At 27.8% G+C, this 25422-nt stretch overlaps 1 protein-coding gene across 3 annotated transcripts in view; it reads right to left on the bottom strand.

Moving 5' to 3' along the window:
• LOC100203090 (structural maintenance of chromosomes protein 5) overlaps positions 1 to 22837 on the bottom strand; it is a 120000-nt gene extending 97163 nt beyond the window's left edge. Inside the window, exons 1-5 of one of the 3 annotated variants that reach the window (XM_065817022.1) lie at positions 22791 to 22837; positions 21491 to 21562; positions 21344 to 21405; positions 10575 to 10654; positions 9383 to 9435 (exon numbers count right to left, since the gene is read on the bottom strand). In XM_065817022.1, the coding sequence (XP_065673094.1) occupies positions 9383 to 9435; positions 10575 to 10654; positions 21344 to 21405; positions 21491 to 21549 (254 nt within the window). In that variant the 5' untranslated portion in view covers positions 21550 to 21562; positions 22791 to 22837. Of the gene's footprint in view, positions 1 to 9382; positions 9436 to 10574; positions 10655 to 21343; positions 21406 to 21490; positions 21563 to 21680; positions 21772 to 22790 lie in introns of those variants that run through there. The other 2 variants (XM_065817023.1, XM_065817021.1) reach the window with 2 other exon arrangements.
• Positions 22838 to 25422: the final 2585 nt, after the last annotated feature.

Here is a 25422-nt window from a genome sequence, read left to right as displayed (position 1 = left end):
AATTTAGAAATCATATTAATTTTTTTAAATTTCAAAAATTTAGAAAGAAAACTAATATTATCTTAATAATAATACAAATAAATAGTATTAATATTAAGATATTGAATTTTTTTAACTTTTAATGCGCTTAGTTACTGTTTACTGCACTTAGTTACAAAGGTTACAAAGAATGTAATTGGTTAAAATAGAATCAGCTAAAGTGTAAAATTACACCTATTTATGGAAAGTCTAATTTAATGCCCTTAGTTATAACGATTACGGTTTTTTCTCTTGGGCAGTTTTATTGACATCAAATAAACCTGTTTAACAAGAACTAATAAGGTAACAGGTATAAAAAACTTAAAACTAATATTTTCCTTTATTATAATTTTTTTAACCTTATTGTATTTTTTGTATCTAAAATAATAATTCTATTTTTAAATTTACTTATAACATAAAACTATTTTTTAAACAAATTATTTGTAAGTTATTAATTTAATGCGCTTCGATACTGTTTAATGGGCTTAATTACAATTGTTAGTTATTCTTCAACTTAAACTTCTAGAACTTTTAATAGTAGTTTAAATAAATTAATGTTTTTTTGTTGTTTGGTATTTTGTTTTTTTCTAATTTTTTGAGTCTGTTTAGAAATTTTTTAGTCTGATTTCTTTTTTTAGAAGAAGTTAGTACTAAAATGACAGGATAAGTAGTTTTTTAAGAACAGTGTATTTTTTTAGTACAGTATTTTTTTTAGTATGGTGTTTCAGTTTTTTTCTTAGTCTTTTTTAGGACACGTTTTTTTAGCAAGATTTGTTTTTCAAGTACTATTGGAGGGAGCTTTAGCCCTTTCTAGTTAATTCAATTCATTTTATTCTTTAAAGATTATTTTTTGTTTACCATAAAATTATAATATTTAATAAGAATGAAATTTTTTAGATACTGATACTGATTTTAGTAAGTTTACTATTTAACTTTATTTTCAATTAGAATTTTATTTAATATTAACATGAAAAAATAAACAAGACTGTTATATGTTAACATGTAAATGTGTGTATGTTTTAGTAATTTTATACTGTATTTGTATGCTTCTCTTAAAAAAATAATTACAAATAGAAAAAATAAAATATTGTGTTGAAAGTAGTTAAAATAAAAAAATAGTTAGAAATAAAATAAAATAAAAAGATTATTCTTATCCATGTTTCTTAGTTGAAAGTTTAAGGAAATAGACTGCTTCATAAGCTTGATAAGAACATCTTGATTTTCTTCAGATCAACAATATTCCATAAGAACCATTTCGCATCATAAACACATGCTATATTAATTCCTGGAGAAAGAGAAGCAAGTGGAACCATATGCTGCATTTTAGAAACATTTACATTAGTGTAATAATTGTGGAAATAAAACGATGATAAGATAATGATCGTGGCATAAAACAATGGTGGTTTCTTTCTCCTGGAATTGTTGAACTAGTAGCATAAAATTCTTTCAATTTAAACTTTATGCAATGTAATACAATGGCATCATTTGAAATGTATTGAAAATATATTCCTTTTATATTTTGTCAATACCAATCATACATTTTCTGAGGTATATTGATAGGATCTGTAAGTGATTGTAAACTATGCCTTTGCTACAAGTCTTTTGACAGAGCTCCCAGCGTCATCAAAAGCACTCTTTCCATGAGATGTACCAAAAAAATGCCATTCTGCAAATACATTATGTTCATGGTGACATAAGTTAGATTTGTTTTATTTAATTTTTTATATATTGATTGTTTATTACATAATAATATTCTTTATTACATAATCAATTTGTGCATTGTGTTAACAAGTCATATAACTCTTATAACTTGACATATAAGTTGTAATCTAAATTTGAAAATGATAATCAAATAAGTCAAATTAATGAGGAGGGGTGGAATAGTGAATTTATTAGAAGAATTTTATAAACTTTATAGTCATGATATTAAATATTAGGAAATATTAGACTAAAAGCCTTTCATTTCAGTTGTGCCTAATAGGCTACTTATAAGTTTTATATTAAGACATTAAAACATCAGTTTTTATATGTGTATGTTTAGTGGTGTGTTTGGGCATAAAGGCACTTTATACATCAGACATAAAACCAGACACATGATGTAAGGAGAATTGTGTTCAATTACAATTTCTTTTTAAGTTCTGGGGAAAATGTGCATGTTAAAAAGTAAATGGACGGGGAGGGGGGAGGGGCAGGAAAGAGCTAGGGTATTTAAAAACTGAGTTTAATTCAGGCTTAATTAAAGACCTATTTCTAGTGTTGATTATGAAATACTTTTAAATTGATACATATTTTATATTACAATATATAATACAAACTAAAGTACAACAATAATTTTTTTTTTTAATGCATTTTGGGCAATTTTCATTGTTCTGATTTTGAAATTAAAAAAATATGTCTTTTCACTTCTTAAACTGCAGGTTTTGTATATTGAATCATCAAAAATCATTTTGTAATTGCAAACAATTTTTTAGGTTTTTTAGGTAGCCATTATGGAAAAAATGTGACATTCGAGAATTCAATGTCAAAGTTTTATTAAAGTTGGCCGAGAGTTGTAAACCATAAAAAAAAAAAATTAAGTTTTCTGAAATTTTTGTTTTTAAAAATATAGAGCTTCAAAGTATGAACAAAACATGTTTTTGTTAATGAAGTTTTTATTTTTGGAAAAATCAGAAATTTCAAATGACCATATCTCATGAACCACAAAAGATTTTATGCTGAATTCATCAGGAACTGCTTTCCTCATTAATAATAAGAAACCCACTAAGTTTCATCAAAATCTGAGAGGGTCAATGTTGGACCTTGGTCCAGTTGGCATGGAATGAAAATATTTAATAACATTATTTTTAATTTAACAAAGAATGCAGACTACAATTCACAATGTTGTTAAAAATAAATGAAAAAATGTCAGCAAGTATATATATACACACACATTCATATATATATATATATATATATATATATATATATATATATATATATATATATATATATATATATATATATATATATATATATATATATATATTTATTTATTTTAGCTAATCTCATAATTTTTTTTCAAAAACGAATTTTTATGCGGAGTGGCTAATGAGTGGCGTAGAGGTCATATTTATAAGAACAACTTTTTTATTTTTTTTTTATAGAAGTTTTTGCGCCAATTGTTTGAAGTTACGCTTTTCATGATTTTTGACTAAATTAAGAGTAATTTCCAAGTATTGGCGCGAATAGATTCTGATGTCAAATCCAGTTAATTTGTTCAACGATATTTTCTTTATGTAATCCTGTACCAAAAAAAACACTGTGCTTATTAATTTAAGAAATATGTTGTACCTATCTTTCACTGATTACGATAGATAAACACTTAGGCTATTGTAAAGTGATTTTTTGTTGATCTTTGAAGTTTTTTTCAGTCATACAACAAACTTTATAATTTTTACCTCATTCTGTTATCAAATGATGTTTGTTTTTTTAAAATACTGCTACTGGAGCCTTGGATCAAACAAATCCAAATCCAAAATGGTTTCTTTAAAAAATTGAGTAAAGGACTTTCAATATTTTGTTGTCAACTAAACTAGATCAAAATGAAACAATGTGATTCAAAAATATATATACGCATTTTTTCTGTGGTTATTTTAGATGCTCCAAGAAGAACTAATGGTCGCAATCATAGAGCACCGCAGAAGAGCATTTAACTTGGAAGTTTACGCCTGCTTTATGTCAAAAAAAAGCCAAGAGTATGCATCAAACCACAGATAGGAGAAGGATCCAGCATTCTTTGGTGTTTGAGATAACAGATATGGACAAATGAGACTTTGCAAAATATTGCGATGATTGGAGGCTGGGACAAAAAAGCCCCAAAATTTTGTCTCACCTGCCCCAAACGTGAGAGCAACAAGTTAGTAAAATAATTTTTTTGCTACTCTTAATTAAGTTTATGACCATATAAAGTTTAAACCCCCTCAATTTGAGGGGGTTACAAATTTTATATGGTCATAATTTTTGAATGTTTAGAGATTTTAAAAGAATACTTAAACTTTTGGGAAAAATTTAGTTAAGAATAGAAAAAAAATTATTTCATCAGCTTGTTGCTCTCACGTATATGGGGCAGCAGGGGATAAAATTTTAGGGCTTTTTTGTTCCTAGCCTCTAATTATTGCAACCTTTTAAAAAGGATCATTATTTGACATTAGTATAAACAATCAAATGTTTGGATTTTGCTCTATGTTAGCTATTTCAAAAAATGTTGGATACATCACTGCCACAGATCTCTTGTTTCAGAGTTTAAATGCTGCAAATGTACAACAAAAATTTATATACATATAAATTTTCAGCAAGACAAATATCTCAAAAAAATATGTAAAAAATAACTTTTAAATGTACTTTTAAGGTTCAAAGTTTTCAGTTAGGTATCGGATCAAAATTCAAATTATTAGAACCATTCAATAACAAGAAAGCAGTCGCCGTAGCTAGCTGCTTGAATTCACTCTTTTTCTTTTTTTAATGTTTTTTTACAAGAACTCTTTATTTGAAGTAGCTTCTAAAGCTTCTCTAAGCTCATCACACGCTCTACATTATCATGAATAAATTTTACTGTAAGCACAGCAAAATTGAATTTCTTAATGCGCAATATATTTTTTAAACCAAGAAATATGATTCTTGTTTTCAGAAATAAATACTACTCTGCAATTTATTTATTCCTACTCTGCAATTTATTTTTAAAAACATAAAATATTTTTCTTGTTTTGAGGAATAAATTTCTTAAACTATGGTCAATAGGTTTATGATTTTGCCATGAGTTCTGATGAGCTGTTAGCAACTGACAGATTTAAAAGTTTCCGAATTCATTGTATCCAAAACATCTGAGGGAGTCTCATCTGTAGGTATTTTTTCAAACTATGACCTAAAATATAAAAAATTACCCAGCAGTCAGGTAAAATATACAATTCAAGAGGTAGTGGCTGGTCTTTATCAACAAAAACTGCTTTCAGAGGAATTTCTTTGATTCTATCCGTTTTTATCTTTTTAGACCTCCCTTTGTTTTGACTTTTTACCATTTTTATATTGTGATCTTGATCAAAAGACGCCAGCACCAAACACCTCTATGGTTTTTGGTGCTGGTAACTTTACCATATCAATCATGGTAACTTTACCATGATTGACATGAAACTTTTTACATTTAACTTTGGCAAGATAAAATCAAAGTGATATTTCCATTTAATTCATTTTTATAGTATTTCTATTGATTTTAAGAAAAGTCTGTCGTTGAAAAAAAAAAATTGGTTTAGAGTTATTTTCTTGTATTTTACATCTGATTTTAAACCATTTTATAAAACATTGTTTTTAAACAATTTGTTACTTTATGACATGATTATTCTTAAATAATAAGACTAAAATACCAAAACTTACGAAATTAAATTTTACTTAAAAAATTGCAGAATCAGAAAAGACGCAGTTGAAAAACTGCAATGCCCTGGAGAGAGAAATGTAGTCAGCCATTCTATTAATCTCTTTGAGTATTTTGTTACTCAGAATAAAAACCTGCTTGATTTTAGAAAAATGCAACTAAATTTCATGAAATTCAAGGCGTGTGAAACAGTTCTATATTTGTTAATGATATAAATAATTTATTCTCCGGCTTAAAAGTTTTATTTACGGCTACAGCTATATAAAGCTCTCCGACATGATGGCACAAAGTGTCTGGTGTGATCTGTGATAGAAGGGTGTCGGCTAGAATGAAGGGTAAGATCTATAGGACAGTAGTGAGACCTGCTATGTTGTATGGACTGGAGACAGTGGCACTGACAAAGAGACAAGTGAGGGAGATGGAGGTGTCTGAGATGAAGATAGTAATATTCTCATTTGGAGTGACAATGAAGGATAGAATCAGAAATGAGTTTATTAGAGAATCAGCACATGTAGCATGTTTTGGAGATATAGTTAGAGAATCAAGATTGAGATGGTTTGGACATGTACATAGGAGACAGGAGAGCTATATTGGCAAGAAGGTTTTGAGGATGGAACTTCCAGGTAAGAGGAAGAGAGGTGGACCTAAGAGGAGGTTTATGGATGCAGTGGTGAAGGATATTAGAGTGGCTGGAGTGTCAGTGGAGGACACTCATGACAGGGCTAGATGGAGGAGTTTGATCCGCTGTGGGGACCCCTAAACAGGAAATGCTGAAAGAAAAAGAAGAGGAAGAAGAAGGAGAAGAAATTATAATGTGTCTTTTTTTTCCTTCATTTACAGCAACTGCGGTTCAATCTAGGAATCATGGGCCTCCATGTTTTAGAATATGTGGTCAACATTTTCATTGTGTAGGTAATCTTAGGCGAGATCAAAATATTCTTCCAACATGTCGTCAGCTGTATATCTATGACCCACTCGCAGCAGTAAGTTTTAGAATGCAACAATGTGATCTTTGCTTGCATGATTTAATATTTCATTTGCAAATGTTAGTGAAGTAAATCCATTTGCTCTTGCATTTAAAAACATAGCTAAAGTAGAAGATGAAGAAATTCATCAAGCAGCTATAGAGTATTTAAACTCAAATTAAATAATCTCCTATATGATATTTTCAAGCATGATGTATTAGGGAACCATGTTGTAAATCATGTTAAGGTTATTGAATTTCAAAAGTGTGCCACATATTTTACTTCATTTTACAAATGATGATAAACTGAGTTATACAATGACACTCAAATGAAAATTTGTGCTCTTCAAAGTAATTATATTGATGCAGAGGTTTTGACAGGTGTTTCTGGTGGTAAACGGGTCTTTGTTCCTCAAATTCAATTGGCAATCAGATTCTAATTTACCTTTTGTTCTGAAACGTCGCCAGTTTCTTGTCAGATTGGCTTATTTAATGAAAATTAATAGAAGTCAAGGTTAAACATTTGATAGAGTTGGTGTATATCTAAAAAAACTCTCCTTCTCTCATGGGCAACTAAATGTTGCATGTTCAAGAACTAGAGCATTTAGTAGTTTGTTTTTCTGGTTTGATAAACATTTAATTCAAGGTATAGTAGGTGAAAAATGTTACACAAATGATGTTATATTTTTTAATGTTCTTAATTTAGTCTTTAGATTTTTCATTTTGAAAAACTCATAGTTGGCAATTACAAGTTGTATGTTTTGACTTATGACTATTTAGATTTTACTTTTTATTTATTTAAACTTTCTTGCTGAATTGCATAAACCATCTAACTATATTTATATTAAGAAAAATTTGGATTTATTATAATAATGAAATAATATTGTTCCAAAGATTCCATATAAAATTCTAAAAATTGGATTAAAAAAATAACATAACCTTTAAATGTTTTAATAAATGATACAGAAAAATGTTTTATTTACTAATATACTTAATTTATAAATGATTATTGTTTTACTATTAAACACCACATTTTTTATAAAAATTAAAAATAAAACATTTTTTGTTACTTTGCCTGCTGTAATAACTGATTTTAAAATGATATTAGTTATATAATCAATAGCCAATCGTGTAAAGCTAGGTCGTGAAACTTGCCAAGCAAGTATTGTGACTTGCAGTGCGCGTAGAGCTAGGCTGTTAAACTAGCCAAGCAAGTGACTTGCAGTGTGTGTAGAGCTAGACTAATACTAGTCTGCTATTTTTTATAACTCAAAGTCTATTTTAAAAAAAAGTCAAATGGTGTAGAGCAAGATTGCCACCCTTGCCAGCCAAGCATTGTACTTAACAGAGGTGTAACAGCAGGTAGATAGCAGGACAGAGGTGTTACTGTTGTTTATATAGGTTCTGCGGTCTAACCTTTCATAGTTATATAGAAAACACATGTATGTTAATATTTAGTGTATTATAATGTGATTATACAAATATGTTATGCTTTTTGCTAGTGTTTTTTTTTATGCGTAATTGTTGTGATGTACTTTGTTGTAATGTTTTGTGTTGATAGACAGCTTGGCTTACCTTTTCATTAGTGTCTATCATTAAAAATCATTATAGGTATTTTCATTAAACTACCTAACTGCTTTTAATCTAAATATCAAAAAGAGATAACATTTGATATTACTATAATACAGCTATAATGCAATACAGCTAAGATAACATTTGATATTACTATAATCCAATTGCTTAAATCTCAATTTTTTTTTTAATTTTATATTGTTTTATTAATGATTTTGCTATTCGAATGAGATATTATAGTTGGTTTTTTATTAAAGAAATTAATTTCTAAATTGATTCCGTTGCCAAAATGTTTTCATAATAAAGTAATTTTTTTTATCTATTCTTTTTTTGAGATGTTTTAATTTTTTTCTAAATTAATAGTTTTCCACTACTATAGAGTTTTTTTAATACATGTCGCCCCTGTCAATAATCATTGCCCCTGTCATTAATAAATATATAATACAGGGGCAATAATCATTGCCCCTGTCATTAATTATTATAATATGGTTTTCTTTATAATAGGTTGTGCTAGGCCTCAGTCTGGTAGGTGGCGACTGTTATAACTTATTTTTAAAGTATGTTTATTACAAAAGTTATGCTGTCTTCAATGTTAATTGTTTTCAAAAAAAAATTGACAAGTGTTGTGTTTTATTTGCTGTTTTTTTGTTCTACTAAATATTATCTATATAATTACTAAAAATCATTTATATATTTTAAATAAATTTGTTTTAAAGATATATAAATTTAAGACATTCTGATTTTATGGATTTGTTGAAAGATTTTTTGTAAACGCAAGGTTAAATATACATTTTTTTAAAAATATATATTTAATAACTTTTTAAGCCCATTACCTATACAAAAATGAAGGTAAATTTCGAATAAAACTAATGCAAAATTAAGACAAAAGCAAGGCAAAATATATCCCGGATACTTTTCGCTGAATATTTTCTGCATTAGTAAATATGACTCGGATAAATGCTGAAATAAATATATGGTTGGCATACTTTAACAGCTCTAAGGTAGATCTTTATATTCGCTTATCGTAATTTTTCTTTTTTTTTAATTTTTGCCACATTATTAAATAAAATAAAAATAAGTAATAGAACAGAACAAACTTTCAAAGCTTATAGTGAAAAAGCGCACACACATGAAACAAAGGCCTTTGATGTTATACGAGCCTAAAGATTCAAGTCAACTTTAATATATATTGACTTTGTTATGTTATACGCATAAAATGTTCGAGCAACACAATAGTAAACTTCAAACTAGATCTTTAATGAAGTTAAGATAATTACTTTCTACCATTTTCTGTAACTTATTGAAAACGAGTAAAAAATAAGTGGAAGGTTTGATTCAGACCTATCATGACCAGTTTTATGGATCCAGACTTTCTAGTTATTATTATTACTCAATCGGAATTAAATACTTATAATTACACTTACAGTTCAATTTCAATAACAGCTTGTTTTGTTCGATGCTTTACATAATCTCCAACCTGCAATAAATAATTCATAACTTAATGAGATCATAACACACCAGATTATAGTTACAAAAAACATTAGAGAAAACAAGATTTTATAGTATTCTATTTTTAGTTTAATATTTCTGTTTTAATTGTCTTAATGAAAAGATAAAGTCTTATAAGGCGAAATATTAGACTTGAGTAATTACATTATTAAAGATTTTTGAAATGTCTTAAGATATATGAAATTTTAGCTCATATATCTAGAGATATTTGTTATGGGGAGAATTATTCTGGTTTATGACCTTTATTGAGGCTTGACTTTAAACATAGGAATAAAATCTTCCATGCTTACCTTAACCCAAAGAATTACATTGAAGGCATTTTGTTAGAAAAACATTTAGTTAAATAAATAAAAGACATTAAAGGTTTAAACAAAGAAAATTACAAATGAAAACCCAGGTAGGAGACACAAAAGGAGATTTTAGAAAGACAATTAAAGTGATGCTAAAGGAAAACACATAATAGCCAAACCTGATTCAACAATAAATTTCAATTTCCAACCTGATTTAACAATATTCAAAACTGATTTAACAATAAATACTTAATAAATACTTATATTATTATAAATAAATTTCACAAAAAATACTTAAATACTTATATGAGCAGGCCAAGGATGTTACTATTGGAAAATTTGTGAAAAGAGGATAATACCCACCTGCAAATTTGTGAACCTTACAAATAAGATTTATGAGGAAAGATAAAACTTATTAAAAAAACTATGAAGAACACAAATACAAAAGATTGAAACAATAAGATATTTTATTTTTTAATTTTTAATAGTATATTATAAATAAATTATTAAAGATGACTTAAACACAGATACTTAGCTTGATTAGATACCAGGATAATAAAAGTTACATCTTTTCAAGGTAACTAGTTTTTCATGCTCCAAAAATTTTTTCAATTTAGTTTTCTCTATCAAACAATGAAGTTTTAGAATTTTCTCAATATTCTTGTTATCCTTGTTTGTATAAGTTATAGTTGTCTAATAGAATTCAATTAATTTACAAAAGTTCAAACATAAGTTTTGTTTATCTTTTATACTTATTTATTTCTGAAATAAAAATGAACTTAAAAACTTCATATTTAGATAAAGTAATAAAACTTACATCTTTTGCTCTACCAAGCAAGAGGGGGGACCCACCTAAACCCAAACAAATTGCACAAACAATAGATGACTTGCCAGTTCCTAAAAAATTAATAACAAAATTATTTAACATTCTTTTGAAGAATAAAGAAGCTTACTCTAAAAAAAACGAAATTTGTCTACGAGTTCTTTATATGTAATTATGATGTGCCTTGAAGCCCCTGAATGTATTTTGTTTCATGATATATTTTGAACTATAATTGCATCCAGTAATTTCAATTGTTTTTAAAAAATTGTATTAAAAAAAGCAGTTACTGAGTTAAAAAAATAAAAGAATTTTAACTTTAATTAGAAAAATGACTCAAAGTGGTGAGAAGCATAAGTAGTCACACTAGAGTATTGAGAATAAGTCTTTAAAACAAAAAAAGAATTTTATTTAGGAAAACACAAAACATGGTACTAGTGTATGCCTCCCACTCCTTAAAAAAGAGTAAAATTTTAAGATTTTGGAACAGTTTTTACAAGTTTTTTTTATGACTTTTTAGGACAAATCAGTGTGAAATTTAGGACACTTTAGGAAAATCTGAAATCATAAATAAGTTTCCCAATTTTTAACCCTTTAATTTCAATTATCATTAATATATTATTTATCCTTTAATACCCTTGGAAATTATTTATGTTTATATAAAGTAGACATTAAACAAAATACAATTTAAACAAAAAACTTTTGAACTTAATAATGACAATTCTTACATGTAAAATGTCTGCAAACAAAAATCTATATCTAAAATACTAAACAAAGTACCAAACAAAATACTAAATGTAAATAAATTTTGTAAAATTAAAATCATCCTACTGATGTTTTATTTGAAAAAAAAAAATCATTTTTTCAGAGTTAGAATACAGTTTCAATACAAAATAAATAGAGTTTCAAAATAAATCAATAAAATACTAAATTTACTTAACTGACAGTTCTTTACTCCTTTTTTCTAATAAATCTTGCTCACCAACAAGCTTTTGTCTTCTTTTCATCCCTGCTTCAACTTTACAATGGACTTGCTTTCATTTTTTATGCTGTTTTTGCAAAGCAAACACTTCAAATCACTATTTCCTTCAAAATTTAAATTATCCGCAACTGATAGACCATCAATCATCAGCAATTCATTAATAGATTTTATTGATTTGCTGCCATTAACATATAGAAGTTCAGTTTAGATAAATTCAGAAATTAGTGCAACAAGAGGTTGATTTAAAAGTGCAACAGTTGATTTAAAAGATGCAGTTGTTGGAAGAAAATTTATAAAAAATTCACAAAGATTCTTGTGTTGTTCTAAAATCTGAGAACATATTATTCTGAGTGTCATCCATCTTGTTGAAGATCTTGTATTTTTCGATAGCCCAATCTTCTTGCAGCAGAATGTTTAAAGAAAAGGTTAACATCAATTGCAAATGAGTCAATGTTAAAAATTTAAAACATTAAATCCTGCTCTAAATGCATTATGAACTAAATGCAGGGGGCATGTACCTATATACAATGTTTGTATTCAAACTTTTCATTTTCTCTGACGACAAACTCACAAACTTAATATTTACATTAGCACTATCCATACCAATATGGAGCATAAACTTTATGTTAAGCTTAGCTTTCTCTACAAGCTCAAGGAAATGTTCTAAAAACTTTTCAGCAGTACAATGGTTTACCATAACAGTTCCACAGTATGCGATTTTAATACATTTGTGCTTTTTAGACCAATATTGTACATAGCCATCATATTTATTAACTTGTTGAGTTGCAGATTCATCAAATTTAAATTTATTGTTCAAGTCCTCCAATTACAATGTCTTTAAATATGGAAAGATGCCGTATTGAATGGTGCATTTAAACTTTGTTTCACTTTGTCTGTATCCTTTGGCAACTTTTGTCCTTCTCTTTCTTTAAACTTGATGTGCTGAGTTTGACAATTGCATGGCTTCTTACTTGTCCAGTTCCACTTCCACTTTGTAATAATTTGTAACTTGCAGAATACTGATCACCAGGAAAAACTTGGATCCAGTTAAACTTAAAATTTATTATGCTTTATTTTTCTCTTATACATCTTATAAATATAAATAAACAGTTGAATTATAATTTAACAACGTAATCTAAAATTTTTTTACAACTTTTTCTATTTTACAGACTGATCTAAAATCAATAAATTTGACAATTATTGATAATTACATATTCAATAGATATAAAGGATAGCTATAGAGGATAAATAATTACAGATAACATTCTTATACACACATTCAGAGTGTTAGTAAGCCTGATTGCACCGCATATAACGCGATATTCCCAATTGGTTTAAAATTCCAAAAAGTTCATAAGATCATAGTATAAAAAAAAAAAAATTAAATCAGTCTCAGATTTAAGTGTCGCGCTAGACAAGTAAAAAATGCAATTAGTATTCACGATAAAGAAATGAATTAAGTTGATTGATTTTTTTTAATGTGTAAAAAAGCGTTTTTTATTAACAAGAAAGATCATTCATTTAAAAGTTAAAAAAACTTTTTTTTTTAATTTTTAATTGAGGTCAGTTTTTCTATAGTTAAGATTTTAGTTTAATAATACTTAAAATTATGTTTAAAGGGATCCCAAACTCCCAACACATGTTGTGTTCATATTAAAAATAATGTTGAAAATAAAGGTTTGAACTGTGTTTATTTGATTAAAAATAAATAATGAATGCATACTGAGAAAAACTAATCTTGTCATTTTAGTCAAAGCTCGCCTTCTCCATTTTACTCAAAAAATCAGTGTCTTTAAATTATACATTGCAATCTACAGACTTCGGCAATTCCTTTGAAGCGCTTCAAAGGAGTTGCCAAAACTATTTTTTTTAATTTATTCTTATTATTCAAAAACTCTTTATTTACATTTTTACTGCTTATCTTAAGTTATGAATTTTACAAATATCTTTGCATATTAATAAAGATTATACTTTAATTTAAATGCTATCGATTTAAATAAGTTTTTTAACTTTTAAATTTATTTAATGATAAAAATTATAATATAAAATTAGATGAACAAAAATATGAATATCTATGTAAAAAAGTTTGAAAATTTCATTTAATTATTTAAAAATTTTTAGCTTTAAAATACTAATGTATTTAAAAACTTAAATATTCAAAAACTTTCCATATAATTAGGGTTACCAGATGCCTAGCTTTTACAGAGGAGAATACAGCGTTAAATCTGTAAAAAAAAAATTTTTTACTGTGTTCTCCTTCGTAAAAGTGGGACATCTGGCACCCTACATATAATATATAGTATTTTTATCTACAATCATCAATTAAAAAGCTGCATAAGCTATTTGAAAATTTACAAGAGATCGTCTGGAGTTAGTAACACCCTGACATTTCAATAACACACATAAATAACATTACTATAAATCTATTATTGTACAAAATTAACATTTATTTAAATAAATCTTTTAAAATTTTCGGACAATTTAGGACATAACCTTATAGATTATGACATTTTATGACAAAAGTAAAATGTTTAAAATTTGGGACATTTTCAGACTGTTGGTTAGACTGGGAGACCTGCTAGTTTAAAGACTAATCGACTTGTAACAAGAGACAACAAGTTCTGGTTATTTAGTCATCCCTTAACATCAACAAATCTAAACTGCCTGATTGTTGAAAAATAACAAACTATGTCTTGTTTATATATCTGTGACAAAAATAAAGTGAAGTAAAAAAATATTGCTTATATTCTAGTTAATGCTGTTATTTTATTTTGTATAAAAAAAATATACACTTTTTAACTGTAATTACATCCTTATAGCTTCTTCAAAAAATAATTCATTTAAAGTAATGTTTTTATTTTAAAACTTTAATTAAATAGAAGTATAAACACCTTTTTGACATTTAAAAAAAATAATGTTAAATGGACAATGAAAGACGCGCATATCCAGGGTTGGCATTAAAAAAACCCACCCAAGAAAACCTGTCCAATAAAACCCGCCTAAAAAAACCCAATAAAACCCAGGTAATCTGGGATTTATTGGGTTTTTTAAAGATGTTTTATAATTTTATGAACTATTATAACTATAATATTATTCACTAAATTATTAACTACTATTATTAACTATTAAAATTATTATTAAATATTATTATTAACTATTATAACCAAAAATAATAGATCTCAGAGTAGGTTTACTAATATTTGAATCAGATTAACGTGAAATTTTTTTTTCTATTACAGTTTTAAATTATATTTAAAAATCTTTTTCAAAATAGGTTGAAAATTTTTTGTTATAAGATATTATTAACATATATATAATAAGATATTAACATTACATTACATATTACATACATAACATTACATATTACATTACACATTACATTACACATTACATTACACATTACATTATACATTACATTACACATTACATTACACATTATTTACACATTGCATTACATTACATAAGATTACATTAACAACATGCTATAAGATATTAATAAATATTAACAATAGACATATAAAATATATTATAAATAAAGTTAAAGTAGAAAATTAAACTAATTTTCAATATCATTTAAAAATAAAAAATTTTTTTTTACAGATATGAAATAAAAATAAAACCCAATAAAACCCAAAAATAAAAAAAAACTACACTTGCCTTTGCAACACAACCCTGTGTGTATATATACTTTTTTTTTCTTTATATATTAGACACAATTTTATACATACTTAAAAAAATGAAACTGATTTAGTTGCTACACTGACTTTCACTACACTTGCATTTGCTTTTATTACTTATTATTTTTGATCACTTGTAAGAAATTACAGAAAATATGGAGATACAATTGGAAAGTTTATAGGTTTTTCCGCAAACAACAACTACAAACTTCTCAATGCAAAATATAATGAATTAGTTAACAAGTATATTCCCTCTACATCTGTATCTTTTGTTACTTACCTTAGGTTACACTCGAGGTAATCGAAGCAAGGGAGTAGTAACAGGTACTATGGCAAAAATATTTAACAGCAGGTAGGCAAACCCATAAGTATTTAGGAGAACAACACACATTGCAAGTAAAGTTGTTAAGTTGGTTAAAATAGCTATAGGAAACTATAAAGAAAAACTTGCCAAAGCTCCAAGTCTGACCCAAAAAAGTTACATGCACATGCCTGCAGTAAACATTGTGTAAAAGATTACTTTGAGTCAGTTTTTGATACAGAACCGCTTGGTAACATGCCAATCTTTGAAATGAAGTATGTGTATTTAGTGAAAATGATATTGCTTTTAAACTATTGACCTGGATCGAATCTTGGCTTATAGGCTGAAATCAACAAATTTTCTTCACCAAACTTAAGTCAGAATGGAAAAACACCAATAGGGATCAGTTCTTGGCCCATTATTGTTTTTATTATTTATTAATGGTCTGATGAACAATGTTGTTTAAATGACGAAACTCTACATCTATGATAGCAAAATTATTGTCATAATTAAATCAGATGAGGACAATAATTCTCTTCAAGCTGCATTAGACAATGAGGTCAAATAGTCACACAAATGGCTTATGTTTTTTAATATTGAAAAGTGCAAAGTAATGCATGTTAGATTAGCTAGCAATTCTGTGCATAAATACAAGATGACAAATATTAATGGTACTAATTGAACATTATCTGTAACAAAAATAATGCATAATTTTGGGGTTCTTGTTTCCTAACCTCAGAGATCAAGATGTGTCAGAGCACATATAGAAGCAGTGGCCGCAACTACAAACAGTACACTAGGGTGCCTAAAAAAGGCATTCTGAAATCATGGTCTCTATTTTTGGTGCACCCTTTACACCACATACAGTAGACTTCATCTTGAATTGTCCAGTCATGGTCGCCATATTAAAGGAGTGATATTGCCATTCTCAAGAGAGTAAAGTGTCTTATGACAAAAATAATAACACTTAAAGAACACAGAAAATGTGGCAATCTAATTGAAAAGTATAAGATTGCACACAAGTTTGAAGAAGTAAAATTCTTCGTGCTGCAAAAGCAACCTGAAGACTATGCACTGCAACATCATTGCAGTGCATAGAAAACTTCTTTACAAACTGCATCACAAAAATCTGGAACAACCTTGCACAAAGTGCGGTTGACAAGATAACAGTTGCCTCATTTTATTAATTTCAGTAATCAAATATTTACTAATAATAGATTATTAGTAAATATTTTGTGGTTATAGCTTTGAGTATATTTAATCATTTGAAAGTATCCACACAACTCGTTAAATGTCAGTTTACTAAAAAAAAATTAAAAACTTATAGCGTAATCCACAGGCGTGACAACTTTACCACAGACGTGACGTTAAGAGCAATATCACTTATGCTGTAACAGCTATAAGTGTTGTTCAAGTAATTTTCAAAAATAATAATCATCTGTAATCAATAGTTTTTATTAGCTAACATAAAATAGTATATGGTACAAGTTTTTAAAATGTCATTAGTACATAAATTAGCAAATGTTTTTGAATGGTAAATCTTGTGGAAAACTGTATTGCCCCCTGTTGTTGAGGTTTGGCTGGCACAATATAAACGCTACATTGCCTTATCCAGAAACGTGAAAAATTCCTGGCCAGATCTTCTCAAAAAATTTATGACAAACTCATTTCCATCCGCAACTAAGGCTTGAATTAACCCAACATAGTATTTGACAATTTTTTTGGAAGTTCACAATCACAAAGTCATTCTTTTTTTTGGAACTTCACAATCACAAAGAACTTCACATTCTTTATTTTGGAACTTCACATTCATTTTAAAAGACAGGCTGTCCTCCTCACTATTGCCGTAAACACTATGATAACTTAGTCTTGTCTTTTTCTTTTTACATTTACTTGGGCCTTGGTTTTCTTGTGCCAAACCTTTGGATATTGTTCCTTCAGCAAGTGCTTTCTTCCTTTTTAAGGATCGTTGACCTGGTAAAGTATGTTAAGGAATTTCTTAAAACAGAAGCAAATAAAATTATTTATAAAAAAAAAATTACCAAATTAAATAACAGTTAAATAAGGTTTTTGATGCACAACTTATTTCAATATTTCATGAAAATAAAAGGCTCGCTGAAAAACTAAATATTAATGTTCAAACATTCTTGATGGCTAAGTACCTAGAACATTTAAGCAATGCAAAAGTTTGCAATATTCAATATGAGCCAATTTAAATTTATACATTAAAAGGATACAAGGATGAAGATCTGTCAAAGATTCAGTAGGGATTAGTACTTTTCCAATACTATAGTGATTGCATTTTGTACCATTGTCACATTGTCACAGTGCATGTCAGCCTTCTCATATATGTTTCTTTTTTAGTGGAACTCCAAAACACCTCATGAACTTGTAAAGTCCCCTCATAGAGATTAAAATCTGTTTTTTTAATAGTATAGATGGTTATACTTGGACACTTTTCTTTTATTTCTTCAACCAAACAATTAATATCAGGAATATCTTTCCCTTGTCGTATTATTTTGTCTGCCGTTCTTTTGATACATCCCCCTATTCCATCAGGGGCACCTTTTCCGTGCCCCTATTCTGTGAAATGCCATCTCATTGTTTTAGCTCCAAACTCTTTTCGAAAAAAAGTACCTAGCAAATAGAACATGGACTTGTTTCGGTACTGTTGAGAAGTACTATCGCAAAGAAAATGAACTGTTTCAATGATAGGCAGCTTTTCTTTCAAGTCATTAATAACAGGCTTTTAATGTGCACAGATCCCAAATTGTGTTGCCTGAAATCTGAAAATGTACAGTAAGATTTGGCCTTTATTTTGTTTTCAGAAATACTGTAATAGTACACCACAACTGTATGGATTGACACTTGGTTTCTTAATCCACCAAAATGAAGCAATTGAATTTCTTTTGAGTATTTGCAATTGTAATTTTTCTGAAAAATCACAATGAATGAAAATATCCCTAGGCCCCAAGTTATTTTTTATTTCTGATGAAGCTTTGTACTGGTGTTTTATATTGCATACATACCTCATAAACTTTTCCAACATGTTATTAACAAAATGTAAAAACAGCTGTTTTTTAGTTAATGTTAACTCTTCTTTTACAGTTTTGAAACATTTTACCTTTTACCAAAACTTCAACTCTTTTTTTAGACCATTGGGGAAAAGTTGCATGTTCATTCTCAAATTCTTTACAAAAACTATTTTTTTGCTTAAACAGCATACTCCACATTTTCTTTCTAGGCACAATTCTCTCACATCACATGTTATACTTTTTAGCAAGTCAGTGGGATATTTATATGCCAACATCTTTAAAGTATACAACTTTTCAAGAACCAAAGCAAAATTCTCATGGTCAATACAAAGACAAGTATCTCTTTTACGGAAGTCTGGTTGAACTACCCAAAAGGGTCTCAATTTACAAAATGTGCTATAAGATGTTGAATTGAACTCGTTTGTTTGTTTAAAGTCATTATACAAATTTAACATTGTATCATTCAATAGTCTTTTCTGTTTCTTCAGTTTGTTTCTTAATATTGTTTCTTTTTTCCCAGCTGTAAGCCTACTAGAACTATCTTTTTCTAAAAAGTTTTGTACTTCCATCTTAAGTTTTCGTTGTTTCAGTATATTTGAGAGTTGATGTGTATGGTATGGATTGCGTGGTAAGATATATCTAGAAGTAAGATTGTTAAGGCTTCTTTGAAGTCTGTACTTCTTTATTATCTTTCCGCTTAATACTCTGGCAAAAACCTTTTTTTTGTTAATACATCTCTCAGTAGAAAAATTTGATTGTATTTGTGTCTTTAACACTTCGCTACAAAGCAAGCTTTTCATTACTTCCTTTGAGCATTTTGTACCACTAGTCAATTTTTTAGCCACCTTTCGAGGAGTATTATCTTTTGCAGACTGCAGTTTGTAGAATTTTTGTTTGTATTTATCACCTCTTTGCTTTAACAATTTGTTTTTTTTCTTCTAATTTTTGGATTTTTTTCTTTAACCCATCTCTATACTTTCTACGAATTTTTACCCCGCTGCTTTTTCTAGAACTAGGTTTTTGACTGGGACCAGGAAGTACATTGAAGTTAGTTCATTGTCGATAGGAATATTTACTATTGGACTTTCAGGTGGTATTGATAAATATTCAATTAGTTGTTGTCTTTTCTTTTTTATTTCTCAACTTCTTTTGGTCCTTTCCTTCCAACCTTTTCTTACTGATCTTTTATCCCTTTCTGAAAGTTCATGAATTTTCTTCCGTGTTGCTTTTTTTCTTTCTCTGTCTTTTTGTTTTTGTTCTTCATACTTTTCTGGGTTTTCAGCTTTTATCTTCTCCCTCGCCTTTCTCATACTTAGTTTTTTCAATTCTCTAGTTTTTTCCATCTTTCCCATCTTTGTAATCTATCAGGCTAGAAACATTTATCTTTTCTCTAATAATTAATTGGCTAAATGAGCAAAGTTTTAAAATATTAAAAATAGTATAAATAGACATTAAAAAATCCATATACAAGTAAAATTGTTATTTGTTGTCACGTCCGTTCCACTGGTGTCACGTCTGTTGCTTCCTGTATTCCACAGATGTGACATCCACAGACATGACAGATTAAAGGAAAAAGCCTAAAAGGGGTGTTATGTTTTGAGGCTAGGACTCTGTTCCCCTTGGAGTAAACATTTCCAGGTAATAGCTAGTAATTAAAATTATTGCTTATAAAAAAATAAAATTATATACTCTATAAATGTTTACCACAGATGTGACACTCTCACACTAACAAATTCAACTTTTAAAGCTTCAACGCTTATTAACACAAAACAACTCCACCAAACATTCCTTCAATTTTACTAATTAATAAAAATATCTGGTATTTCAGCTAGGACAGCAACAGAGAGCACTACTGCTTCATCCTACAGCTTTTTTTTGATGTTAACAACTCTATCTACAGACGTGACACTTGAGCTGGTGACACGAGCTTCAATCACATAAAAGTTACTTTGAAAATATGTTTTGAGGAAAATAATATATCAACTCTAATTTTAATGTATTTTTAATTATTTATTATGCATTAAAAAAAAGTAAAGTACTTCTATCAAGGATTAAACAACTTGGGATTAGCAAAAGGTCTGGGTGGTGACATTCCACAGACGTGACTTGTCACAGTCTGTGGAACATAATTTATTCACTGAAAATACTATTTTGGATTGGGTTAGATTAGTTTAACATTGTATAAGCTGTAAATTTATTATTTGTACCCATTAAAAATGAAAATAGTATTAACTTGAAAGAAAAATTTAGTGGTGACAGTATATTGCTACCTTTCTGGAGAATCACCCATATATATATATATATATATATATATATATATATATATATATATATATATATATATATATATATATATATATATATATACATATATATATATATATATATATATATATATATACATATATATATATATATACATATATATATATATATATATATATATATATATATATATATATATATATATATATATATATATATATATATATATATATATATACATCAGCCCTCAGAATTAGGTTCGACATTTGACAATACAACCTAACTGCCGACCAGTGTTTGAGGTCAGCAGTTATATGTATAAGTTTGAGTTTATTTATTCAGTAATCAATTATTACTAAATACTTGATATATATATATACATATATATATATATATATATATATATATATATATATATATATATATATACATATATACACACATACATATATGTGTGTGTGTGTGTGCGTGTGTGTGTATGACATGGGTTAACATTTTTTACTTACCATTTGGACCAAGAACTACATTCAAATTTTCGCCAGGAAAAAATTCACAATCATCATAAGTGCTGTAAAAAAATTTTGACTTCTTATATTCTAATTGTTCAATTTTTATTCAAGTTAATTTTTAGCTAATAATTAAAATTTACTTACAGAAAATTCTTTAATTTTAATCTAACGATTCTTCCATCAACTGTTTCTTTTTTCGACATTTTTGAACTATCACTATAATAAATTTTGAAAAATAAAATTGTATGAAGTATTTAAAGTTACTTTAGAATAAAATTTTATATGTAACCCTTAGTTAAAATATAACTTGTAATTTTTCAATAATTGATCTGACTTCAAAAACAATTTTCTTTAAAAGTTCTCCAAACTGGATTACAACATGTTCAATCAACCAATTTTTGTATAAGTTTGTAATCTAATATAAATATGAATAGTGAATCATATCTTTAATCAAAAGAATTTTCAAGTTTTAAAAGCATTTTTAGTGATTAAAAGTCAAAGGCTTTGACTTTTAATAACTGAATTAGATTTTTTTGTTCATTTTATCTACAAAACTGATTTTTATAGTATGTTATATTATTTTTATAGTATGTTATGTACCTACACAATTTTTATATTATAACAATTGTGTACCTACACAATTGTTATATTATAACGATTATGTAGGTTTCAATGTTTGTTCAACAATTTTATGGATATGAAAAAAAGTCTTTTTTGAACTTTATTAAAGAATGTATCAATAATGTATATAAAATGAAAAAAAAAGAGTCAGCGATTAAAAGTCAAAGCCTTTTCAGCTTTCGAAATATTTTAGATTGTTAATTCATTGTCAATGAATTAACAATCTAAAATATTTGGATTATTTGGAATATTTGGAAAAATTATGGATATCCACTAAAAGTGGATAAACATCATACTTTAACGTATCACCATTTTCACTACAAATTTGCTACATGTTGAACATGTAGCAATATAACTTATATGTTCAATGACATTGAACATATAAGTTATATTGCTACATGTTCAACATGTAGCAAATTTGTAGTGAAAATGGTGATACGTTAAAGTATGATGTTTATCCACTTTTAGTGGATATCCATAATTTTTAGTTAGTGTCTACGTTTAGTATACCTCTGTATACCTATATAAGTTTCTAGTTAAAGTGAAAAAATAAAAAAAAATATGAACTGCACTTAGTTTTATTAAATATTTTTTAGTTGATATTAACAAATAGTCTATAAAAGCGAATAATTATCAAATCTTTCTTTACTTTGACTCTCCAAAAGTTGGTAGGAAAATTAAATAAATAACCTTAAAAACTTAATTATAATTTAAATATATAATCTTAAAAGAGGATCCACAAATTTAATTGCTGTTCACTTTTAATTAAGCGTAAAAATATAGGAAAAACGTGCTCTCAAAATAAACATGTAAATTCATTTACCATAGTTTCCATAACTTTCGCGTAGCACAATTTCGCGTATTTGCAATTCGCGTAAGGATCATTTTGTTTATTTTAATTAAATAATAGACTAATAATATCAGACTAATAATAGACCTATGACTTTTCTGAAAAAAATTTTTTTTTTCAGAAAAGTCATAGGTCTATTATTAGTTTAAATAAAGTCATGACAAAAGTTGATTAAAAATATTACAAAGAGTTTCATATGTAGATAATTAAGTAAGATAAATAAGATAATGTAGATATGTAGATAATTGATACCTTAATATTTTTTAAATAACTTTTCGTTCCGTTGCAACGGTACCAAGAACCGACGCGTTGGTTCTTCGCTAAGAATCTTGGGCTATATTACGGTATCAAATTTTGCATTATCAATTATTTTGCATTATCAATTATTGCATGATCAAATTAAGAAAAACTATTGTCTCAAATCTCTCCTTTACAACAAAAAAAACTCGAGTCTTTTTTTTAGTGTCTTTTCTGATTCTAATAACCATTGAACAGTATGAACCAGAGAAATTTTGCACATTTATCTCTTTGGCAGAGATATTCATTCTTTTTAATTGTTTTCTTTTCTTTACATTTCAATTTTTTCCTTATATACCTCCTTGCAAAGCAGTATATATTCCATTGAGTATGTCAGCGTTCAAAAAAACAACACATTTTCGCCACATATTTTTCACGTCTTAATCACGTAAAATAGTAACCGGGAAGAGGTCACCAAAACAAACAAAAAACAAAAAAAAAAGTGATTAAAACGTGCATAAAATGTTGCGTGCCGACTGGGTGTGAGAACAAGACGTGTTATTACTTTTTATAAACGTTTAAAACACATCTTGTGCCCACAGAGTTAGGATCAGTAAAATCATTGAAGAGAAATCCAGCTAGCATACACGTTGTTTAAATGTTAGAACAATGTTGCAAGTTGCGTTGAGATAATAAAATTACAGCTTATACAATGTTAAACTGATCAAAAGCAATCCAAAATATTATTTTTATTGAATAAATACTGTTCCACAGACTGCAAAAAGTCACGCCGCAGTCTGTGGAACATTATTTATTCACCGTGGAATGTCACCACCCAGACCTTTTGCTAAACCCAAGTGGTTCAACTCTAAATGGTAATACTTTACTTTTATTTTAATTCATAATAAATAATCAAAAATACATTAAAATTAGAGTTGATATAATATTTTCCTAAAAACATATTTTTAAAGTAACTTTTATGTGATTGAAGTTCATGTCACCAACTCAAGTGCCATGTCTGTGGATGGAGTTGCTAATTCCAATAAAAAGCTGTTGCTGTCCTGGTTGATCTATAATCCATTTTATTTATGATTGAAGTGCATTTAACCAGGAAGTTTACGCCTCCTTCCTTACCGTGACGCAAAAATATGTCCAGAGCTCGTTTCGATCCTTGCTTATTGAGCAAGCGCTCTAACTACTGCACCATGGCCACAGTGTTTACTAGCTCTTACTTAGACATATTTATTTTAAGGGGAACAAAGTACTAGCTATAGGCTTTCTCCTTTAATCAGTCATCTCTGTGAATGTCACGTCTGCGGAGTACAGAAAGCAACAGACGTGAAACCAGTGAATTAGAAGCAACAACAAATGACAATTTTACCAGTACGTAGATATTTTAATGCCTATTTATAACATTTTAAAACTTTGCTCATTTAACCAAATAATTATTAAAGAAAAGATAAATGTTTCTATCCAGACAGTTTAAAAAGATGGGAAAGATAGAAAAAACTGCAGAATTGAAAAAACTAAGTATGAAGAAGGCGAGGGAGAAGATGAAAGCTGAAAACCCAGACAAGTATGAAGAACAAAAACGGAAAGAAAGAGGAAGAAAAAAAGCAACACGGATGAAAATTCTCGAACTTTCAGAAAAGGATAAAAGATCAGTAAGAAAAGTTTGGAAGGTTAGGATCAAGAGAATTCGGGAATTGAAAAAAAAGAGACAAGAACTTTTTGAAAATTTGTCTACACCACCTGAATGTCCAACTGGAATATTCCTATTGAAAATCAACTAGACATCAACGTACTTCCTGCTCCCATTCAGGAAGTACGTTGATTCCTAGTTGATTTTTAATAGGAATAATCCACTTCCAGAAAAAGTAGCAGGCTAAAATTTTGTAGAAAACAAAGAGATGAGTTGAAGAAAAAAATCTAAAAATTAGAAGAAAAAAACAAATTATTAAAGCAAAAAGGTGATAAATACAAACATAAATTCTACAGACTGTGGTTAGAAAATAGTAATACTCCTAAAAAGGTGGTTTAAAAAATGACCAGTTGTACGAAATACTCGAGGGAAGTAAAGAAAAGCTTTTTAACGAAGTGTTAAAGATACAAATACAATTAAATTTTTCTAGCGAGAAATGTTTTAACAAAAAAAAAGAATTTTGCCAGGGTATTTATCAGAAAGATAATAAAGAAGTACAGGCTTCAAAGAAGTCTCAACAATCTTATTTCAAGATATATCTTACCACGCAACTTGAATCAGCCTTCAAATGTACTGAAACAATAAAAACTAAAGATGGAAGAAGAGAACTTTTTTGAATAAGATAGTTCTAATAGGTTTACTACTGTGAAAAAATAAACAATAAAA

The sequence above is a fragment of the Hydra vulgaris genome, chromosome 13, assembly GCF_038396675.1.
Source record: "Hydra vulgaris chromosome 13, alternate assembly HydraT2T_AEP".
NCBI lineage: Eukaryota > Metazoa > Cnidaria > Hydrozoa > Anthoathecata > Hydridae > Hydra > Hydra vulgaris.
The sequence above is the reverse complement of the archived record's forward strand: the minus strand, read 5'-3'. Positions and strand labels throughout refer to the sequence as shown.